Raw genomic sequence first — 25276 nt, 5'->3', positions numbered from 1 at the left:
TGTTAAAGTGTACTGTATGTAGCATGAAAAACAAACCATCAAAAGTAAAGAAATTCAAATTTATGTCTTCTATTTCACTTTTAATACACATCTACCCAGGAATATTGTAGAGGGCTCAGAACAAATACAATATATGTGGCAGTACAGTGGCCTGAGTTTATAGCTGAACAGCAGCCGTAAGTCTCTTTTTTATATTGCTTTACCTTAAAATTACTTTGTTTTTCTTGTACATTTCATGTGTCTTTTCTTTTTTAAAGAATGTATGAGAACAAGTTTTGATTAACAAATAGTATGCTGCCTACGGCTTCAAAATGATCTATTTATTTTCTTGAAAGAAAAATGTAACGTGTTTGGCTATGGTCATGTTTACTTAGAAGACATTCAACACCATGAAATATCAATTAACCTTTTGAGAGTGGTGACACGTTTCTGCATGGTATTTGTGTCAATGTACAGTATTTGGTAGCCACGAAGTGGTACACATTTTAAGGCAATTTTTTTCAAAAATGAAAGGACTACAAAACTATTTTCACTTGTGATATAAAACGTGTTATAGAAAACAAACATTGGGAAAGACTATATGGTGCCAGAACTTGCAATGTATTACCTGAAAAGCATTTACTGGGGTGGGTGGAAGTATTTCTCCATAACTAGGACGAAAATAAAGCCATGGGTTTAGTTACTGTAGACCTTTAGCTTCTTTTTACAATTTCTTATCAGCAGTTTAGAAATGTGCAAGCTACAATGAACACTGTTGAAAATGTACTATTTAGCGCTGTAAGTTCTCACTGGTATCTCTGGCACTTATTTAACCTCAGGGTTATGTTTAGAAAACAAAAAAAACAAGTGCAAGTTGGCAAACAAGGAAAGGAAAAAACATAGATACTAAAAACCAATAGTAAGCACATATGAAAATGCTTCAGATCTGCTCCATAAACCCTACGGCAAATGATCCAGGACAACAAAGATATAAGGAAGCTTTCGAAAACCCCTGTAATCCTCGGTTTCCATGTCCATTTTGTTCTACTCAGGCTTCTGAAGAGGATATCATGACAGCCAGCACTAACAGGCATGGAAGAACCTATACATTTCTCCCTTCCAGTGCTCACTCAGTACTAGATGTAGAAAAGATAAGGTGTTATACCTGCCAAACTAGCTCTCTACCCCCTACAAACACAGTGCTTGTCAGTGGCCATCCACGCCTGCCCCAGGGGCAGATCCACACTAGAGAGCTGCCTGTGCCGCTAATATGAGAGGATCTGATTCTTCATCTGTAGATCACTAACACCTTTACAGGTACATAAATATATCATCTTTGGTCTCTCTATGATGAAGTCTATGGTATCTACAGTCATTTTCCTCCAGTGTAAAACATGGGAACTTCCAACTCATGCCCGTTGTCTTGTCCACCAGACTACTCTCCATACTAACTAGTAGAGCGTAATATTTTACATATTAGGACAAGATCATCGTCAATCTAACATAACTATGGTAAAACATTTGGGTGAAAGTCTCCCTCTGCAAAAAGCCCACGTGCACTAAACGTCAAGTCAGCTGTCACAGCTTATCTGATATGAACTTTAAGCGCTATCTCCAACCAAATAAAGGATTTCATATATCCAAAATTAACACCCACAGAATCCACCATTTCCCTCATCATTTACAGCCCATGTTTTTTTTACATACTGTTGTCTCTTTCTCGCATATTTTCACCACAGTTCCTTACTTTCACTTGTGACTGCCCATAAACATTACTACAAATTAAACCAAAACTGAGAAGAAATTCAAGAAATCAGATAAACATGACATGTTTCTATATTAGATGTCAAAAAGTTAAAATACTTCTCCTTTCTCAACTACATAAAGATATTTATCTTGTACTTTTTAATGAGAAATCAAATATACGTTCTTTGGCAAAGAAATTCAGGCTAAAAATGTCAAGGAGAAAATAAACATCTTAGCTATACAAGAACCAGTATATCAGACTCAAAAACGAAGGACTACGACTTTGAGAGTGAAGGCTGACTGGATGTCCAGCAGAGGCATATTGTAGGGCACCAACATGAAGGATGAAGAACAGAGCCAAAGTGACTGAGAAACTCACACTGAAAAAAGTGTTGGCAAGGACCTTAATTTCAGAAAAGAAAATAAGTGGGAATATTGTGAAAAAAGGAAAACTAAAAGTGGAAACAGAATTTCAGAAAATACATTAAGCACCTAAAATGTCTTCCCTAATACTTCCAACTTCAGCCGCTGAAAATTTCTGGACCAGGGTCCAGTAATTTTAAGGAAGGAGAGGGAAAAGGGGGTTTAAATGCTCAGTCAGTACTGCAGCAGGGAAAGGGGGTGTTTTTTTATTTTGGATTTGAGAAATATACTGGGATAACAACTCCTGTCTGTCTCTACACCCATGAAGACTGGAAGCTTGTTTTAATTTGAAACGGAAAACTGGAATTTTCATATAAATTACCCACTTCTAGAAGCTGAAGCTTTCAGAAGGTCATCTAATATCATAATGAGTCATTACAGGAACTATATAAAATCAGTATTACTGCCCTCAGAACATACTGATGTGAGTAGTGCAATGCAAGCCGGATGCCATAATACCATGCAAACCACTATTTCTTCTCCATGGGTAATCCACGATTTGGCATCTATTTGTCCCTTAGAAAGTGCTGTAAGCATTGACTTCAGAGAACGTAAGAGTATCGATGAGCAAAAAAAGCACCGAACCTGCAAGAATTACAGTGTGCAAATACTGCCTGGACACACAAAATCAACATGACTGAGGTTTTTATAACCATCAGACATTTAGACAGTTACAAAATAGCCAATCACTTTACAGCTCAAATTTAACATATTAAGAAGATGTAATTATTTCATTCAGATTCTTGCACTCCATTCTCTTGGCAAGAGTTGCTGCTTTCAGAACACCTAGCTTTCCCTAAATAGAATAAAATATTATGTACTTCACTGCTGTGTAATACTAAAACATAAAATCATAGTCTTCAGTTAATGAGAGAATAATTGTATTATATTCAGAACACATACATGATTCAGAACATGTGGGCAAATGCAATTAATCAGCATTATAGGTTAAATATGATTTAACAAGCCACTATAGATAAACTGGCTACAGGAAAAATCATGAAGATCCTGGCATATCCATTATTAGCCTCTCAGAGAAACAAATGACTATACACATTTCTACAGGGAGAGAGAGAAATGCTGATTAGCATTTAGCAAAGAGCAAGAAAAAGAATTCTCAAAATTAGAGTTTCATCTTAAAGTCTAAAAAGTGAGAAAAACAGACTTCTGGGCTGAACACTTGTTAACAAGTCTGATGGGCAGAGAATGCAGAAGCAAATCTAAATTAGTAGCAGTGTTCTGTACTTTTATTTTTATGGGGGGAAAAGTGTATGAAAGCCCTGGATGGGAAAGGAACACACAGCATAAGCAAACTAGCATATGCAATTTGTGAAGTCTACTACTACTATTACAACAAATGTTTTCAGTATTGCCAAGAGGTAATTGGTAAAAAAAGTGGTAACATTACCACTACATTTGGTAATATTTGAAAATCAACTATATAATAATACAACTGAAATATTGTATTATTTCAATGGGGTATTTCTCCCATTGTCAATGGGTTATGGTTTACTTTCTATGTACAGACTTCTTTCTAAAAGCAACAAAACCCCCCAACAACATGTGCCTTTTATAGAGAGCAAAAGGTTTTCATTACCCTGAAGTTTCTAAGGGGCAGTTGAAGCTTTCCAACATGAGTGACGAGAATTTTAAAGCAAACTGAGCTTGTGGCCCAGTCAGAATTAAAAGCCAGTAAGAGTAATCTTTAGAATAACTAGGTTACATGTTGTGAATATTGAGAAGAAGAACGTGTACTAAGGAAACTATGGTATGAGACTAAATCTTATTCATCTAGTTCATAATGCACGTATCAGTTCAGTCAAATCGGCCTCGACGGACATTACTAACCTCAGCATAGCTGAAAATAAATCTTAACAACCCTTCTGAAAATGTAAATCTTGGCACAAAATTGAGTGCTTCTAATAGCACTACCTCTTGTAGTATTGGTGGTGCTGAAGGACTTGATTAATATGGACATGCCTGTTCTTGGTTGCCAGCAGTTCCTATGGCACAGAATGCTCGTTTAGACTTGCACAGCTGAGAACTAACATCCAAGTCCCCTCACTGAGTCAATACTCAAAGAGCCACTTCAGGGTACTTTAAGTGCATCTATAGTTACATCCCTTCACAATCAGTCTGATTAATTTGAGGACGGGCTGAAGCAGTGTAATTTACTTCATTTTTGTAAGGTTTTTAAAAACTGCATAATAGAACACCAAAAGGAACTTCTTACTGACTCATTCTTTACAGGTGCCACAGAAAACATTCTTCTGGTAGGCAGAAGCCTAACAAACTATTTCAGATAAAGTAGGATGGTTACAGTAATACAGAGATCAGTTTCACACTCCACTGGTACACAGGCCCACCCATTTGATTTTCAAATGTTTTAATCCTTATTTTGAGATGCCATCCAATTCAAAATGACCTGGTATTTGTGATAACCTAAATGCTAACTGCACATGAGATTATGCCTTTCATATCCTGAGAAAAAAATCTACACGTTTGTTTCTATAAGGCTTTTTTTTGTACGAAAAACCAAAATAATATGCAAGTGTAATGGCACTATTTTTCAGAGTTACGCCTTCCTCATCTATTTCTACCAAATGTGGTGTATCTGTAAGAGCATTGTATCAGTTTACACACAGCAACTACTCTTGGAAGTAAGTTCAGCTCTACTACATCACTGCTGGAGTGCTCACTTAGTTAAAAAACTACTTTAATTCACAGTCTAAAGTAAATATTGATAACTTAAGATTCCAAAGTCTAAACTTCTACTATTATAGTGTTAAGAGTGAGTAACTAACACTATAGGAGAGTGCGTAATAAGGGGACAAAAATCCAGGCTTCAGTCCACTCTTGAGGAAGTAGATTTACAATAGCTGGAGAAAAAAAGTTCAAGAACTACCCTCGAATAGCACCAGTGTGCGCAAAAACTATTAGATACTTTAAAGATAGAGCCTGACAAATTCAGAAGATGCACTATATGATGTGGCTGCTTGCAGTAATCGGGAAAATAAACAACTCTCTGTTTCTGTCCACAGGTACCTTAGAAAGGAACCTATCCTGCCCACAAAGGCAACAATTAAAGAAAGAGAAAAATTAAATCCTGTTTTAACAAAAGAAATCTGAATGTTGTCATTTTAACTCAGATACTAACTCACTCATTTCAGCTACTTTTCCGTTTAATTTGAGAGGAACAGTCCAACTTACAATTTTCCAACTGGAAAAATCTGAAAGAGCTGTTTACGTCATTTAAGACATCCACAGTATTACTCGCGTTGAAGCTGTTAAGAATAGTGAAGTGAGAGATAACAGGATATGAAAGACATCTTCAGCAAATCTTTTTCTCGTATTATTACAATAGTACACATCACACTGACACAAAACATTTAAGAATGTTTTCCAACTAACAAAATATTTTGAGAAAATAAATAACCCATAAATTAAGAATTTTTCTGCTGCAGGTCTTCCACTTACAATACACTTATTTCAGTTGTTCTAACCAAATAACCTAGAGGAAAATTAGTATGTCTATCCTTTCACTCAGTTGAGTTCTTGAAAGAGTAATTTCCGTAGCTCCTCCACTGAAGACCCAGTAGTCCTCATTTCATTGTAGAAAATGAAAGCCAGAATACTCACATTTTAAAGTTTGGGGGTCCCCTGCCCTCATCTTTCAGCAATCAAATTAGACAAAATATACTAAGTCACAGTTACATAAATGAATACCTTTCATTTAAAGCAAGTACTGCAACACGTATATATAGTTTTAATAAATTGCCTACCCGTTTTGTACGGATGGGAAAGGACTGAAGGTGTATTACATGATAAGAAAAGCATTGGTCTACAACGCACTACTCTAACAAGACCTGAGTAATCACACCAACATAAAACTAGAGCAAACCATTAAGTCTGCTCTCTAAAATTTACAGCCTAAGATGACAATTCTGCTCTCCATCAGCACACTCAGCATTGCAGAATCAAAACTCCAAATTAGATATGAAAATGTCAGTTTTGCCTGCTGTGATGATGAAAATAATTTGGGTAAGAGGCCAAGAAGAGGTCTGACTGAACTCCTTCAAAAACTCTCCCTGTATGCTTAAGAAAAGAACATTAGTGCCAAGGATACACCAGCAGGATGAAGCCAAAAGTATACTCAATATAGCAAACAAATATTAAAACAAAAAAAAAAGTGCACATTTTTAAGAGGAAGGCAATGAGCGACCGGCACAATTTGCCAGTCATTACAGGTAAGGTTTTCATCACAGAAATATTCTGTAAACAGGAAAAGAGTGTTTGCTTTAAGATAAGCCCCAGATCAAACATCAGTTTCCTACTGACGGGAAACTGTCCCCCCTCCACCAGGAGCAGGGGAGATGACTGCATAAACACAACAATTTCTATTCTCTATTGTTGCTACTGACTTCAGTTGTATTAAGGTGGCATTAATATCTTTGCAGGAAGTTCTGGATGTTGCAGCTTCTTTTCAGCAAGCCTCGCTGTCACAACTGCTCCACAGGTGAGGAAGTCTGCAGTGAAACAGCTGGATTGTCACACTGGTTGCATGAAGTTTCTGACTACAGTCCTCTACCACATTTTGAATAGCAATGGAAAAACCTGATGGTATTCAGTATTTCAAAATCTGTTCCCCTACTGTACAAACATATTCAAATTCAATACAATTCAGTATCCCTGTTTTATAAATGTATTACCAAGGCATTTTGTGGGTTCAGTGAAAAGTACTCTTCAATGGCAGACTTAAAATCTGTAAGACTCAATTTTTATCCAGAGATATGAATCACAAATTGAATGACCAGCATCTTCAGCTGACGGTACCAGGCAAATCTTCAAATTAAACCCAAGACTCAGAGCAGGCACCACAAAAATGATATGTAACTACCAATAAAACCTTACATACTTCCACCCATCTGTAAAACAAAGTCAGGATAATAGGGGTTGGTTTTTTTTTAAATAGCATGAAAGTCTGTAATTAAAGGCAGTTGTAACACATGTCTAAGTTAAGCAGAGGTTCCACAGTCAACTACAGTGCCTCCTACTAAATTTTAAGACTGGACTTTGCAACCTTAATGATAGTTTTGCAACGTATCTTAGTTGTGTAGTCATAAGAAAATAAGAATCACTGGATGGATCTTATCTAGTCACAATACTAGAATGCAACGTCAAATCTGATTCTGCCTTATTCTCTCAGATAAGGCAAGATCATCAGCAAACAGACAAACAAAACAAAATGAAAAGGAAAGGAAAGCAGCAACTATGTTCTTCACCAGTAGACAAGAATAATCTTCTAGGCCCTGAAGTAGTACCACATGCTATTGATTGTCTGTAACTAGAAATAGTGGTAGTTGTAACATAAGGGCAAGGAAATGGCTGGATTGGGTCAGGCAGACGGAAAGCGAATTTACAGAACCCTGTAAAAAGACTGACCAAATAGAACACAATTCCAAAAGGAAAAACTTCTGAAAGTTTAAAAAACAGAGAAACTACTTATATGGATCGTACCTTAGCCTCTAAAGAAGGCATCGGAAGACTAACAGACTGAAAATAGGTTGAAAATAGGTTGGGCCAAAGACCCAGTCAAGTGATTAAACCAAGTGAGTGGGATAGGCAGGCACTGAAGAGAGCCACAGGCCATGCATTATGTTTGCTGTGCAACTCTCCAATACCTCACCACAATTTTCCCCAATGATATCAGTAAATTTAGGAGGCAGGAAAAAAAAAAATTATGAGCAGTAAGTGTTTTAACTTTGTAAACTGGGAGTTTCAGCTTGTAATTAATGCTAGAAAAAGCAAGAGGAGGAAGCCAAAAAGCCAGTACCTCAGTTACTTCTCAGAGAGGATTTGAATAATAACAGCATATTAAAAATAGAAGAAGAGACTGAGATTTAACTCCAAAAGGAAAATCTGTACAAATTATGTACCTAAAGCCATCTTATTCAGTGAATATGTACGATGAACTAGATTCTTCATTCAAGACTGGCTCTGTCTTCGAGGGTTAATTTCCTCAGACTTCCCATTTTTGTCTGCAAAGATAAAGTCCTATTTCTCTTCAGCAAACCATACTTAGCACACATGCCAGCAAAAGTGATATTTTTAGACTTCTTCGTTCAATATTCAATCCAAAACCCCTCGCATCTTTAATCTTTGAATTTAAAAAAGGAAAAAGACACACACCAAAAAGTACCAGTGTACTTCAAAAGGGATGAAACAGAAGAAATAATATGACATGAAATTGGTAGAGCAAGACTAGTGCTAAGGAACAACTTCAAAAGACTTTTCCTTAATTGAAGTTACTGCAGGTTTTCATCTTTACATGTATTTTAACTGATAAGCAGCTAGATTGAAAGCAAACAGAAAGGGACTGTTTGACAAACATTTGAAACAGCACTCAAGTCTTCAAAACCCTAGTATTTAGGGATTCACTTTGTGCAAAAGGTAAAAGTGGTGGTGTGCTCAGTCTCTCTGTCGGAAATTTGTGGGCACAGAGTTGCAGTAAAAATATGCACCAGTGTAGGAGCACTTACATGGAAAAGTCATAGCTGACAGGCTCTTTTATCTAGCAGAATAATACATAGCAAGATCCAATGGTGGAAAAATGAAGTTAGACAGATTTTAGAGATAAGGCACACATTTTTATTAACCATAAAAAATATCCCAGAAATTACCTGTCATTTCAAGCCTTGAAATCACAACCAGACGCCTGTTTCAAAAGCTCTTTTACATACTGAAGAAAAATTACAGTTTGTATTACACAGGAAGTTACACAAGATAAGCATCTTTTACAACCTTAAAAGATGCTATGTTGCATGTAGGAACAGAATAAATGTTTCAGATGTTTTGCTGTCCTGAGGAGCCCCAGACCGCTGAGGCCCAAGAAGAAGTCAGGATAGAGGAGGAGTCTGTCTTGGTAGATGAGGGCTGGGTCAGGGACCAATTAAGCAACCTGGATGTCCATAAATCCATGGGCCCTGATGGGATGCACCCGCGGGTGCTGAGGGAGCTGGCAGAAGTCATTGCTAGGCCACTCTCCATCTTCTTTGCTAAGTTGTGGGCAACGGGAGAGGTGCCTGAAGACTGGAGGAAAGCGAATGTCACTCCAGTCTTCAAAAAGGGCAAGAAGGAGGACCTGGGTAACTATAGACCGGTCAGCCTCACCTCCATCCCTGGAAAGGTAATGGAACAACTTGTTCTTGGTGCTGTCTCTAGGCACATCAAGGATAGGGAGATCATTAGGGGCACTCAACATGGCTTCACCAAGGGGAAGTCATGCTTAACCAACTTGATAGCCTTTGATGAGGACATAACCCAGTGGATAGATGATGGTAAAGCTCTGGATGTGGTCTATCTCGATTTCAGTAAAGCGTTTGACACGGTCTCCCACAGCATCCTCGCAGCTAAACTGAGGAAGTGTGGTCTGGATGATCGGGTAGTGAGGTGGATTGTGAACTGGCTGAAGGAAAGAAGCCAGAGAGTGGTGGTCAGTGGGACAGAGTCCAGTTGGAGGCCTGTGTCTAGCGGAGTCCCTCAAGGGTCAGTACTGGGACCAGTACTATTCAATATATTCATTAATGACTTGGATGAGGGAATAGAGTGCGCTGTCAGCAAGTTCGCTGATGACACAAAACTGGGAGGAGTGGCTGACACACCGGAAGGCTGCGCAGCCATTCAGAGGGACCTGGACAGGCTGGAGAGTTGGGCGGGGAGAAACTTAATGAAATATTAGAAGGGCAAGTGTAGAGTCCTGCATCTGGGCAAGAAGAACCCCATGTACCAGTACAAGTTGGGGACAGACCTGTTGGAGAGCAGCGTAGGGGAAAGGGACCTGGGGGTCCTAGTGGGCAACAGGATGACCATGAGCCAGCAATGTGCCCTTGTGGCCAAGAAGGCCAATGGCATCCTGGGGTGTATTAGAAGGGGTGTGGTTAGCAGGTCAAGAGAGGTTCTCCTCCCCCTCTACTCTGCCCTGCTGAGGCCGCATCTGGAATATTGTGTCCAGTTCTGGGCCCCTCAGGTCAAGAAGGACAGGGAACTGCTAGAGAGAGTCCAGCGCAGAGCCACAAAGATGATTAAGGGGGTGGAACATCTCCCTTCTGAGGAGAGGCTGAGGGAGCTGGGTCTCTTTAGCTTAGAGAAGAGGAGACTGAGGGGTGACCTCATTAATGTTGATAAATATGTAAAGGGCAAGTGTCATGAGGATGGAGCCAGGCTCTTCTCAGTGACATCCCTTGACAGGACAAGGGGCAATGGCTGCAAGTTGGAACACAGGAAGTTCCACATAAATATGAGGAAAAACTTCTTTACGGTGAGGGTGACCGAACACTGGAACAGGCTGCCCAGAGAGGTTGTGGAGTCTCCTTCTCTGGAGACATTCAAAACCCGCCTGGACGCGTTCCTGTGTGATATGGTCTAGGTAATCCTGCTCCGGCAGGGGGATTGGACTAGATGATCTTTTGAGGTCCCTTCCAATCCCTAACATTCTGTGATTCTCTGATTCTGTTTTTAAACATTCTCAAAATGTACCTTCTTCCAACCTTTATCATTTATACTTCCTTGGTAGAAGACAGAAGAGGGTAAGAAGGATAGGAAGAAACTAATTTAAAAAATCCTCAGGAAGTAGTACCTAAAAATTGTAAATAATTAAAATACCTACTAACAAAGTGAGGTGAGTGGAAGACTAAACAGATTCAGTTGTGCTGCAGCTGGCTATTAAAATAAATCTTGATAGGTATAAAGCTGTGTCTTTACTACTTCTTTCATCATTTGCGTTCTCTTTGCTCTTGTCTGTGATGGCATCATATAATGGAAGTTGGTTCACAAGTCATTGTCACAATGCTGTAGGTATGACACAGTCTTTGTGACCTCTGCCCGTCACTGTAAGAATGACTAGTGGATCACACACTAACAAGAAATGGAAAGATTCTGTTTGAGCTGTATTCCTCTTTATTTTGCATTTCTTCTGACATCGGAGAGAATTTTTCCCCCACAACACACACATAGCACGCCAATTCTCTTCTTTTTTTGTCATAACCACCATAAGATGCAATGTGTTTCAGAGTATTTCTGCAGATTTGTCAGCGTTTAGCAGAGGGAATTTAGCATATTCACATTATATATACAACCCTTAGCAAGACGGCCAGTTTCTGAGAAAACCAATTTCAGAGTTTTTCCCAGATGGCTTCAAACAGCCAGTCAAGGTACAGAATTGACAGCTCTGTCAAGAATTGTAGGTACATAATTTCACTAGTTGCATTTCCATGCATCATTATATTAAGTAATGCTGTCTGAAGGCTATAAAAAACATCTCCTGCTTGGTAACACAGGACTCTTATTATATATATTTTAAAAATACTCTGACTAGTTTTCCAAAACAAGAAAGCTATGAGGCATTTAGCTTGACCTGCCTTTAAAACATATAGATTCACCCAGAGTACCAAAAAATGTACAGAGAACATGGGGGGTGGGCAACAGAATTGATGAAAAATTGCCATGAGAATTCAGAGTGAACCCTACTAAAAAGCTAACGCTTTGTCAGAGAGGAAAAAATACATTTTAATCTGATCAATATGTGTCCTGATTTCTAAACTGATACATTACTAAGCAGACTTCAAAATCGGATCAGATTGATATCACACCATTATCACTGGCCTATCATTCCAGAGGCCAAATTAAGAACTCATTCAAAGAAAAAACTGATAGAAATACTATTATTCTAATTGACTAGGATCGTATTATACAGTAGAAATATTATAATAAAGGGACTGCCATACAAGTAAAGATTCCAATTACAAGTAAAGAACCAATTAATGCAACAGGAGAATATACATAATTAATAACACTGTGCAGCTGAAGACTGCCTATGGTTCAGTGAAGAAAAATGAAAAGATGAAGTGAAAAAATAAATACTATTAAACAGTACAGCTTTAGTTTAACTCTACAGTTTTTATTCATTTCTCAAGACAATAACGTCCTACCAACTAAGTAAAAAATGTCAAAGACCTAAGTTCAAAAAAGAATAATTTTTTCTCTAACAATTAGAAGTAGTGTTCAGTATGCCATAAAAAACTTCACCCAATCAGTATTCTGGGAAATACTTGTTCTGTTGCTCTAAAACTCAATTTGGCTTGTCACCCCAGTGAAGCTATCAGCCAGCGCATTACCACCTACATCTCATGCATAGAACTGACAGACGCAGAACCCAGAATACTAGTTTTTACCAAGTTGTAGTTTGTAGGCGAGAAGAAAGTCTGGTTTAAGAGAAATAACATGTCAATAGAAGAGAAATATCTGTAAGAAATTGCTTCTCATAATAACTAGAGGTCTGGAGTCCAAATCTGAGCACTAATGCAAGCCAAAAGATGCAGTGGCCTACTCCCTCAAAAACGGCAATGAGCCAAATTAATAATATTATGAAATAATAATCCTGGACAGTCAGCTACCCACTAGTTTTGGCCATAAGTTAATCCTCAATTCTTCCTTAAATTTGCCCAAAGGTTCCAATGTTTGCATGACGTGCAAAGCATACCTCTAAATAAAAAAAAGAAAACTGTCAACCATTGTATGTTCTCTTAAAAAAGAAATGAAAGATTAGTGCCTGGTCCTTCTTGCGTACACTACAGAAACCAGACTCAATGGCAGCATTTCAGTACTTCCAAAATACACAACTTCTAAGTCTCAGGTGCCAGGAGAGACTCAGAATTATTTTGCCACTTGAATTTCAGTAAAATACTTTAAAGCAAAGATAAAATTCCAATTAGATCTTGCACACAGTTGCCCTGAACACCCTCTCATGCTGGAAAAGAACTATCAGGACCTCAGTAATACTAATCATGACTCTGATTCTGCACTCAGATTCAGATGAGCAATCCCATGCATATACTCCTCAAAGCCATTAGAAAGAAAATTCAGTGTTGGTAAGTGTACAGAAAATCACATGGCAAGCGAAAGCATGAAATATTCACACATACTCTGAATTCTAAATTAATATGTATTCTTGCATACCCCCTGAACAGGTCAGTAAAAGCCCCTCCCAAATATGCAGTGACAACCAAAAAGTCCATATAAATTTTTGAAAGAGTATGAAAGAACAAAATCTGTATTCATAGAATCATATAATGGTTGGGGTTGGAAGGGACCTTTGAAGATCACCTAGTCCAACCCTTCTGCCATGGGCAGGGACATCTATCACTAGATGAGGTTGATCAAAGGCCCAGCCACCTGACTTCGAACATTTCCAATGATGGGCATCCACAGCTTCTCTGGGCAACCTCTTCCAGTGTCTCAACACCCTCATCATAAAAAAAATTTCTTTCTCACATCCAATCTAAACCCACCCTCCTTCAGTTTAAAACAATTGCCCCTTGTCCTGTCACTACAGGCTCTGTAAAAAGCCCCTCTCCATCTCTCTTTTAAGCCCCCTTTAAATACTGAAAGGCCACAATAAGGTCTCCCTGGAGCCTTCTCTTCTCCAGGCTCCCCAACTCCCTCAGCCTTTCTTCATAGCAGAGGTCTTGCAACCCTTGCATCATTCTCATGGCTCTCCTCTGGACCAGCTCCAACAGGTCCATGGCATTCTTGTGCTAGAGACCCCCAAGTTGGATGCAGTGGAGTCAAGAGGCAGAATCACCTCCCTCGACCTGCTGGCCACACTTCTTTTGATGCAGCCCAAGATACGGTTGGCTTTCTGGGCTGCAAGTGCACATTGACAGCTTATGTCCAATTTTTCATCCACTAGTATCCCCAAGTCCTTCTCCGCAGGGCTGCTCTCAATCCAGTTATCCCCAAGTCTGTATTGATACCACAGATTGCCCCGAGCCAGGAGCGGGACCTTGCACTTGGCCTTGTTGAACTTCATGAGGTTCACATGGGTCCATTCCCCAAGGCTGTCAAGATCCGTCTGGATGGCATCCCATCCCTCTAGCAAATCAACTGCACCACTGAGCTTGGTGTCATCCATAAACTTGCTGAGGGTGCATTCAATCCCACTACATCATTGATGAAGACATTTAAATAGTATTGGTCCCAGTCCAGACCCCTGAGGGAGATCTTTATAATAAAGTCAACACATAAAATATTAATATTCCAGGCAAGCCCATATCATACTCTATTCACGTTAGTTTTTTTCAAAATATAGCAGAAATATTTCAGAGACACATAACATGAAGGACGACAAACAGGAAGCTTTCACAGAATGAGAGTGAGAAATCACAAACTATGTAGCTTAAAATAAAAACAAGACAGTCACACTTTTCTTCAGTATTTCTCATAATAAAAAATGGGATGTATGTTAAAGTCAAAGGATAATGGACATACTGCTTTTAAAAAACATCAATATATATCACTTTTCCCTCAACTGGTAGAAAATCAGAAATCAGGCGATTACACAGACTGATTAAGGTTCATTAAGTAGGATATTTCACAAGTGATAAACAATCATCTTTCAGGGAATAAGACAGCTTTTAAGTCATGAGGTGAGGCAGAAGTTTTCATCAAACAGGTTAACTACAGGATTCCACCCCTATGCTTCTATCCCAGGTGCCAAAGACAGGCTACACAATGAACAGATTTTCTGATCCAAGTACAGTAACTCCTATATTTCTGGAATCTGAATCACTAACAAAACTACAAGGTACTCTTGACAAAAAAAAAAGCATCATTATGAATTCAGCTTCAACCATACACAGAGTATGAAAAATCAAGAGTCTTAAAAAAAAAAAACACAACCATCCAAACAAAAAAAAAATCAAAAATGCCCCACCAAACACCAGTCCTCAAGATTCCTAAGGAAAACAAATGTCACTCCTAACTTCAAGGAGGACCCAGGGAACTAGAAGCTGGTCAGCCTCACCTCAGTCCCTAGGAAGGTGATAGAACAACTAATTGTGCAAACCATTTCCAGAAATGTGAAGAACAAGAAGGTGACTTGAAGCAGTCAGCATAGATTCACAATGTGGAAGTCATGCTTGACCAACTTGATAAACTTCTACAGTTAAATGACTGGCTTGGTAAACAAGGTGAGAGTAGTGGGATAGGGTCTACCTTGACTTCAGGGAGGTCTTTTGACACTATGTCCCATAAGATCACAGAATCAGAGAATCAGAGAATCAGAGAATCAGAGAATCAGAGAATCAGAGAATCACAGAATCACAGAATCACAGAATCACAGAATCACAGAATCACAGAATCACAGAATCACAGAATCACAGAATCACAGAATGTTAGGGATTGGAAGGGACCTCGAAAAATCATCTAGTCCAATCCCCCTGCCGGAGCAGGATTGCCTAGACCATATCACACAGGAACGCATCCAGGCGGGTTTTGAATGTCTCCAGAGAAGGAGACTCCACAACCTCTCTGGGCAGCCTGTTCCAGTGTTCGGTCACCCTCACCGTAAAGAAGTTTTTCCTCATATTTATGTGGAACTTCCTGTGTTCCAACTTGCAGCCATTGCCCCTTGTCCTGTCAAGGGATGTCACTGAGAAGAGCCTGGCTCCATCCTCATGATACTTGCCCTTTACATATTTATCAACATTAATGAGGTCACCCCTCAGTCTCCTCTTCTCTAAGCTAAAGAGACCCAGCTCCCTCAGCCTCTCCTCAGAAGGGAGATGTTCCACTCCCTTAATCATCTTCGTGGCTCTGCGCTGGACTCTCTCTAGCAGTTCCCTGTCCTTCTTGACCTGAGGGGCCCAGAACTGGACACAATATTCCAGATGCGGCCTCAGCAGGGCAGAGTAGAGGGGGAGGAGAACCTCTCTTGACCTGCTAACCACACCCCTTCTAATACACCCCAGGATGCCATTGGCCTTCTTGGCCACAAGGGCACATTGCTGGCTCATGGTCATCCTGTTGCCCACTAGGACCCCCAGGTCCCTTTCCCCTACGCTGCTCTCCAACAGGTCTGCCCCCAACTTGTACTGGTACATGGGGTTCTTCTTGCCCAGATGCAGGACTCTACACTTGCCCTTGTTATATTTCATTAAATTTCTCCCCGCCCAACTCTCCAGCCTGTCCAGGTCCCTCTGAATGGCTGCGCAGCCTTCCGGTGTGTCAGCCACTCCTCCCAGTTTGGTGTCATCAGCGAACTTGCTGACAGCGCACTCTATTCCCTCATCCAAGTCATTAATGAATATATTGAATAGTACTGGTCCCAGTACCGACCCTTGAGGGACTCCACTAGACACAGGCCTCCAACTGGACTCTGTCCCATTGACCACCGCTCTCCGGCTTCTTTCCTTCAGCCAGTTCACAATCCACCTCACTACCCGATCATCCAGACCACACTTCCTCAGTTTAGCTGCGAGGATGCTGTGGGAGACCGTGTCAAACGCTTTACTGAAATCGAGATAGACCACATCCAGAGCTTTACCATCATCTATCCACCGGGTTATGTCCTCATCAAAGGCTATCAAGTTGGTTAAGCATGACTTCCCCTTGGTGAAGCCATGTTGAGTGCCCCTAATGATCCCCCTATCCTTGATGTGCCTAGAGACAGCACCAAGAACAAGTTGTTCCATCACCTTTCCAGGGATGGAGGTGAGGCTGACCGGTCTGTAGTTAACCGGGTCCTCCTTCTTGCCCTTTTTGAAGACTGGAGTGACATTCGCTTTCCTCCAGTCTTCAGGCACCTCTCCCGTTGCCCACGACTTAGTAAAGATGATGGAGAGTGGCCTAGCAATGACTTCCGCCAGCTCCCTCAGCACCCGCGGGTGCATCCCATCAGGGCCCATGGATTTATGGACATCCAGGTTGCTTAATTGGTCCCTGACCCAGCCCTCATCTACCAAGACAGACTCCTCCTCTATCCTGACTTCCTCTGGGGCCTCAGGGGTCCGGGCTCCTCAGGTCAGCCTCCAGCAGTATAGACAGAGGCAAAGAAGGCATTCAGTAACTCCGCCTTCTTTTTATCCTCTGTCTCCAGGGCCCCCACCTCATTCATCAGTGGGCCTACATTGCCTCTAGTGTTGGTTTTACCTGCAATGTATTTGAAGAAGCCCTTTCTGTTGTCCTTGACCTCTCTTGCAAGGTTTAATTCCAAGGAGGCCTTAGCTTTCCTAGTTGCCTCCCTACATTCTCTGACAACAGACTTATATTCCTCCCAAGTGGCCAGCCCCACCTTCCATGATCTGTACACCCTCTTCTTCCACTTGAGATTGCCCAGCAGTTCCCTGATATGAAGATCTTCATAAAGATCTTTATGAAGATCTTCATAAAGCTGCTGACGTATGCTGATGATGCAGACAAGACAGGTGAATATAAAAGTGGCTGAATCGCCAGGCCCAGAGAGTGGTGATAAGAGGAGGCCAGTAACCAGCAGTGTACCTCAGGGGGAAATATTGGGTCATCCTGCTCCACATCTTCATTAATGATCTGGTTGATGGGACAGAGTGTAACCTCAGCATGTTTGCAGATGACACAAAAATGGGAGAAGTGTCTGATACATCAGAGGGCTGTGCTGCCATTCAGAGGGACCGGGACAGGCTGTAGAAATGGGCTGACAGGAACCTCAGGAAGTTCAGCAAGGGGAAGTGCAAAGTCCTGCAGCTGGTGAAGAACAACCCCAGGCACCAGTACATGCTGGGGGCCACCCAGCTGGAAAGGAGCTTTGTGAAAAAGGACCGGAGGACACAAGGGACACCAAGCTGAGCATGAGCCAACAATGTGCCTTTACAGCAAAGCAGGCTAATGGTATCCTGGGCTGCATTAGGAGGAGTATTGCCAGCAGGCTGAGGGAAGTGATCCTTCCCTTCTACTCAGCAATAGTGAGACCACATCTGAAGTACTATTACTAGTTCTGGGCTCTCCAGTACAAGAGAGACATGGACATACCAGAGAAAGTTTAGCAAAGGGCCACTAAGATGATGAAAGGACTGGAGCATCTCACACATGAGGAAAGGCTGAGAGAGCTGGACTGTTCAGCCTGGAAAAGAGAGGGCTCAAGGAGAACTCATCAATGTACATAAATACCTGAATGGAGGGTGCAAGGAGGATGTAGCCAGGCCCTTTTCAGTGGTGCCCTATGACGGGACAAGAGGCAATGGGCACACACTGAAACACAGGGGTCTGTGCCTGAACACAGGAAACTTTTTCACTTTGAGGGTGACCAAGTACCGGCACAGGTTGCCCAGGAAGGTGGTGGAGTCTCCATCCTTTGAGATGTTCAAAAGCTGTCTGGAGAGAGTCCTGGGCAACTGACTCTAGGTGGCCCTGCTTGAGCAGAGGCTGCACCAGCTGATCGTCAAAGGTCTCTTCCACCCTCAGCCATTCTGTGATTATGTTGCTGACAATTATGACAACAGTCATACTCTTTTTATGTACCTAATATTGCTTCTGTGAGAGAAATGAACAGTGCAAATCATTAACATACACAGTCATGTAAAGAAGTACCTATACAGAGGGCACAGTTATAGGGTCAATTGTTTTAAATGTTATATCCATATATACATGTTGCAGAGAGTATTAATAAGTGGATACACGTCTCTTTTTACAAAGACATTAATATAATCTCTAAATCAATCTAAAAACCTCAATTGTAAATCTAATCTAAAAAGCTAGCACTCTGGTCTAAGTATTTTTCAGGATACTAACTTTTTTTTAACTTTGAGATGTTGATGAAAGTTTACAGCAAGTTGGCTACTATAATAATTATCACAAGTAAGAGAATATTTTGCCCACTATTTCTCAAGGTATAGAAAGATAATACAGCAAATACGTGCTGATACACAATTACTTACAGAATACAGAAGGAAATAATGAAGGGATCATGCAGTCATCTACTGCACTCATAAGACATTACAAGGAGTTTGTCATAAGATTATAAGGAGATGGCAAGTTCTTATTCCATTATCCCATGCAATTTTTAAAATATTTTACATCTATGTGCCTTGCTGGCAGAGTAAATACTTAGTAATTAGTTCTGTGAATTGAGGCTTTAGGTTAAGGAAAAGTTATCTTGAACTTCAAGTTTTTCACTCAACTAAAGTCTACAGGATTAAAACATTTTCAAAACCAAGTGAGAAAGTAAATTGAAGTTCAAACTCAAATTACACCTTAGAGTCTATACTCACACTCAAACTAATGCTCAACTTGTTATCTACGCTAGGAAAAGAAAAAAGGGGGTGAAATGATGCTTTAAGCATATGTAGAGGCACAAACCTATATTTAAATCTGCTTTCTTGCTAAAAAACAAGTAAGTTGCACTGTGGTATTTTTGCAGTTGCTTTTCTGCAAGCTTAATTACAAATGACAGCTTAAAACTGCTTTATATGGGATGTAACATACTAGCAAAATGCCATTCCACTCTATGAAATCGTGATGAAGTTACACAGAATCTCCAAAACTGTAACATACACCAGAAGCATTGTATGTAGCAGGGCTCACAAAACTGCAAACAAGAAACAGAGCAATTGTCATCCCCAAACTAGGTCACAGAAGGACCACAGGTGTGTATGATACAAGCAAATAAAAGAGGATCAAAGGCGTTTTTATTAGTTTCTCATATGCTGAAGACGCAGCAGTAAAATATGTATTAGTGCATAGTCTGTCTACAAAGAAAATTCTCAGATGTCTACTTTGTACTGTATCTTCAGAATTGCCTTCCATTCTGCACACATACACTGTATTCTGAAAAGTTAGCCTTATAACCTTCTGTGATTTCACTTGGTTTTCAAATTACTCACCTCCTTCAATGGACAGTCATACTTCCCCATATACTCACTGTATTGCTGACCATTTAAACTTTGAGACGTGTATGCTTGGCACTAGTAAATACTATCTCAAAAAGACAGAAGACCAAAACGTCTTGTTCAACTCAAATTTTTTTTGGCATACTTACATTATCAGTCATTTACTTGGTTAGGTTCGTGAGTTACTATAATTTTGCACATGAAAATTCTACAAGTTTTATGTCTAAAATTACCCAGTTTTACAAAGGACCAAGTTTAAATACTTGGGAAAAATCATCTGTGATGCAATTCTGAATATCTTTAGTCTGCTCCACAGACACCTTGTCTTCCCAAAATGCGCAATTTGACACCTAAATAAAATTCTAGGTTTATTTAGGCATAAACCTGCTGGTATAAATTATGCTGTTCTCTTTCTGTCAGCAAATCACGTATACCATATACATAAAATTTATTTTCTATGTATATTTTACTAACCAAATCATAAAGTAACAAACTGAATCTTATCCCAACAAGACAGCAATGATAAAGTGAGAATAATTGAGTCAGTGTTCCACAATTCTTTTGACCCATTTCATCCTGGCTGACACTGATGTGTTCTGTATAAGCCTTCAACTGCATTAGAAGATGTATTATGAATCAACAGAAGGATGTTATTATACCTTCTCACAGACGTAGACATTTATGCCTAAAGACAGAATGAGACTTCCATGGCACATACCAAAGTTTTAATTGGTTACAAGCGTATATGAAGCAAGATTATTATACCATCACAGAAAAGTACCTCAAAATAGTAGTAAGTATCTCACAAAATGCACCATCCAACCAGCTTACAAAATTAAAGATTGCAGGAGCTCAGATACACTTTAAGTACAGAGAATCAACAGGCTTATGAGCTAAATCCATGAGCTAAACCACTACAAGTGTTCATGAGCACATTTTACCCTTGCCCTATTGTAAAGCATGTTCACAAACATCTCCAAATTGTACGTACATTGCATTATTTTACATTGCTAACAGTGCTGCACATATAGTCAGGTTCCAACAGTTGCAGCAGCTCAGCTAACATGTAACATCTCTTTAAGACAATGGAACTCCACTGCCCCAATCACATTTATCTACTACCTAATGAGTAACCTTTCTATTTTCCAGTACCTTGGCTTATCACAAACTTTGTATCTTAGTTTAAACAAACCTACACAGCTTTATTCTCTCTCAGAAAAAAAAAATTACCTTCTGAGGGGTCAAAACCCTCTGCCTGAACTTTTCAATCATATCTTGACCTGCAGCCGCCCACGCACTGGCAAATGCTTCAGCTTTCTCTTGATCCAGGTGAATGCTCTGCAGCTGTTGTTGCAATGAAGCAGGCTTCAAATTATGATAGACTGCCTGTTAAAAGGAAAAATAAGTGCTGTTGTTGAGTACTGCTCTACAAGTTGTCACAGATATATTCTACCACAGATGGCTACCATCTTCACACAAGGTTTTTACTAGCAACTCTACTGCGGGACTGCAAGCATCCTGTTCATCTTAACCCTCTGAGAAAAGTGTAACTATCTCCATTGTATCTCAATATGAAATATTACAAATTAGTCTTCTCAAGACAGACAAAATATGAAAAAATGCATATACAAGCTATATCTGAGTACATGTATACATTTCCACTGTACATAATGCCAAAGCACCTATCACTGAAAAAAAAAAAAAAAAAGGGGGGCTTTGAAGTCATCTGTGACCATGAACAAAGGACAATTTTTCCAAATTCACACTCTTCAAGCAAGTCTGAAAAGACAGGAACAGTTTCCCAAAAAAAGATGAGTTAGATATAACTTCCCTACTAGCATCCATTTTTGTGGTAAACACTCTATATAGTATGCTGGTCTCCACTTTCAAAACAGGACTCCATCAGCACCAGGGCAGGGGAAAAAAGGAAAAAGAAACAACACATGCGGCAAAGACCATGCAGCAGTCTTATTATATGTAACATGTCTATAGACCAAAGGGCTGTTAAAAAAGTTACTCTGACAGAACAAGCAGCTACTCTAAGAGGTGTAGCTATTAGCAGGAACGCAAAAGAGTCTTCATACAACACATGTTCCATCTGGAACTCTGGGCAGATATTAATACCCTTCCCTTTTTTTAAAAAATGCACAAGAAGTAAGTCCTAGAGGAGACTGAACTGCTTTTTCTGTTCATCTTTAATAATTACCATATAAATGAAGTAGTCTGATGAAATTAGGACCAGGCAATAAAATAGGTAAGTTTGCTGTCTGGTTGAGATGAAAACTCAAAATTCCAGTCTGGATGTGACGTCAGGTTTTGTTTTGATTTTTCAGTGGATAGGAGCCATGGGGAGGGCTGTTTGTTTGTTTTCTTTCTAACGCTGTGGAAAGTGTTAACTAAGTGAACTAATCATAAACTGACATGCGTAAGAAAGGACAAGATTCAAATCCCACAACAGACCAACAGTATGCATACCCTCTGCACAGACTACACTTAATATACTTGCATGAAATGGATGGATAACATCATAGTCGTGATGATTTCTAAGAAAGTTACCACATTTACCATGTAACATGTTGGCTTCCCAGCCTCAGTAGTGGCAGACTGTAGAACCAGAAAACCTTCTCTGTTTACAGGATATTAAGCTCTACACCATGGAGTCACCTGCTCATTCAGATACTAGAAGTGTGCCTGTTCACCACAGTACAGACTGCTTCTGTGCATGAAAATTTTCCATAACTGACACTTCATGTACCTTAAGCAATGCTCAATAATGCCATCTAATATTTTCTTTACAGGAATTAAGAAAATGCATGGCTGGCTTGCTTACAATGAATAAGAGGAAAAACAACATCTCATAATTATCAACACTTCTCTTGGAGTCATGCAGAGCTCACTTCCACCACCTATATTTACATTAGCTGGAAACTCACTCCACAAATGCAATGAGTCCAATCCAAATCAGGAAGGCATGCAAACATAAGCAATAAAATCATGCCTTCAAAACATACATAATATACTATAGATACATGTTTTCACTAATTCCTTTTTAACTTGACTTCAGTATTTTTAAAATCTACAATCAGATTAAAAAATATATTTATCAATTCATAAGGTTAGAAACAAGGTACCTGTTCGAAAATGAATGATATAGTTTCAAGAACTAGATGAAGATCTTGCTTTTCCAACGAAAAAGCTATCTGAAGTTTTTCCTCCTCCTCTTCACTGAAGCTACTTTCAGCCTGAAGCACAAAAATGGTTAGTCCTAACATCCCATTTAGCGACCAAGAACATACTTGTCAAAACAAAAACTTTCTCCCCATTTTTATCAACATAGTGGTGGTCCAGCTGTTTCTAAATAGAAATAACAAAGTAAAGCTCTTTTCCAACAGAAAAACACAATGCAATTCCTCTCACTGAAAATCAAAATTAAAAGCCAACAGTATCACTTTAGAAACTATCAGGATTACTTGAAATATACCACAAGAAAACACTTTCTCTTCACATCTAAGAGACACTAAAGAAAATGTCTTTATTTCAACTATCAGACCATCTCCAACAACCTTTTATAACTAAAAAGAAGAAAATTACAAAGGGCATTACTTGAATCAGACCCCAAAGAAAACAGAAGGCGAAACTCTAGTTAAGTTAGCTAAGTATGCTTCTTCCACTCTGAATACTCTTCTGAAAACAACCCATGCTGTTATAAAGGAAATAAAGGCCAAATGTATGCTTAGTGTGAAAGTCAGATCGGAATCTGTAGCCTACTGTATTACTGAAGATTACTGAGAATGTGCTATACTTTTAAAATACTGCAGTTATATTTATTATACTACAGCAAATTAAATAGTCATTTAAATGCAGATATTGCCATCTTTTAAAATGTAATTACTAACAGATCTATGCTACAGATAACAAAACACCAGATTTAGACCACTTAGTAATCCAAAACTGCAAAGCTACACAAAAAAAAAAAAGCAATTGAGCTGTCAGAATAAACAGAATGAGGTAATTACACAAAAACTTCAATGATTGCAACATCTGTAACAAGAGTATTAAAATGGAAACATTGTTTGAATCATTAGTTAGAAGAAATGCAGAGCTCCGAGTATCTGCTTTGCTAAGGCAAGTAAGTTCATTTAAAGTTTCCGGCGATTTAATATGCCCTGAATTCAGGTACTTTGGGAATGATTCATGATATTGACTGAGTGGGCTAAATTAAAAAGACCACTCCAGCTCACGTAAACACTGATTAAAATTGTGAAGAGCAACTAAACTACTATTGAGTAGTTAAAAAAAAAAAAAAGTTGGTGACCCTTTCTAGTTACCAGCGAGTTAGGATTCATGCAAAACACTTGAGAAAACCCTCTGCAATAACAGCAGCATCCAACCTAGTAATTTTGGTAGGAATAAAATCAGCAATTGAATCAAATAATCAAAACAATCCTTACAGTCTCAGAATTATGACCTTTAATACATATGTATTTTCTATCCATGCTGCTCCTAACCTGTAATATTTTAACATTTAGTTTGTACATATATGCACATAGAAAACAAATTCTCTATTTCTTGTTGTATTTTTTCTAAACATGAAACAAGGGAATAAACAAAATCTGAAAGATAACGAAACTCAACAAAATAATTTCTGTTTTAGCATCTGTCTTACAGTTTCCCCTGCAATATTTAGTGCCAAGGTTAGATTTAGTCTCCAGATGACCTTTTGGCAGTGTGTGATGAAACTTACTACTGATTTAATTTCTTTATTTTTTCTTTATTATTTATTCTGAAATTAAAAAAAAAAAAACTTAAAAAAGACAAAAAAAAAGACTTAAAAATTATGGACTTTATTTTTAACCTCAATTCCACAGATGGCTTTAGTCGATGGGCATACTGAAACGGGAAAAAAAGAAATATATATGCATTTAGTCCTTCCCCTGCGAGGGCAAGAGCAGAGTTTGTGCAAAACGCCAAGGAACTTGCGTGGCCGCTGAGAGCGTTCGCAGAGACCCCAGTGCCCGGAGGTGAGGGAAGCAGGTTATAACGGGCATTACTGGTTCTCACACCATTCACCTTCTGCTGCTCATTACCGGTTTTCATTTCATTCACCTGAAATAGTTCTGAACAACGAGTGATGAATGAAGTTAAAAATCAAAAATACTTAAAAAAAAAAAAAAAAAAGTAGTAATTGTCCCGCAGCAAAGCGGAGCGTCTCATCTGTCCCAACAGGACGGCCCTGGGGCACTCGGGGCGAGGAGGGGCAGAGCTCCTCCCGGCCCGGCTCTGCTCCCCTCCCGCCCCACCGCAGGCTGCCCAGAGGAGAGGAGCGGGACTCGGCGGGTGGCTCCGCTTCGGGCACACCGGTACCGCCTGTCGCAGACCCGTTCCTGCGGCTTCGCCTGGCGCAGCGCGGCCAAGGGCCCGGCAGGCCCCGG

At 39.7% G+C, this 25276-nt stretch overlaps 1 protein-coding gene across 4 annotated transcripts in view; it reads right to left on the bottom strand.

The window, feature by feature from the left end:
• COMMD10 (COMM domain containing 10) overlaps positions 1–25276 on the bottom strand; it is a 146787-nt gene that overhangs the window by 121107 nt on the left and 404 nt on the right. For 3 of the 4 annotated variants that reach the window (XM_068423898.1, XM_068423897.1, XM_068423899.1), the window contains exons 3-4: positions 22976–23086; positions 21075–21230 (exon numbers count right to left, since the gene is read on the bottom strand). In XM_068423898.1, coding sequence (XP_068279999.1) covers positions 21075–21230; positions 22976–23086 — 267 coding nt within the window. The remainder of the gene's footprint in view (positions 1–21074; positions 21231–22975; positions 23087–25276) is intronic. The other variant, XM_068423900.1, reaches the window with a different exon arrangement.

Source organism: Nyctibius grandis, chromosome Z (assembly GCF_013368605.1).
Source record: "Nyctibius grandis isolate bNycGra1 chromosome Z, bNycGra1.pri, whole genome shotgun sequence".
In the NCBI taxonomy this organism is placed as follows: Eukaryota; Metazoa; Chordata; class Aves; order Nyctibiiformes; family Nyctibiidae; genus Nyctibius; species Nyctibius grandis.
Note: the sequence above shows the minus strand (reverse complement) of the source record. Positions and strands in the feature narration are given on the sequence as shown.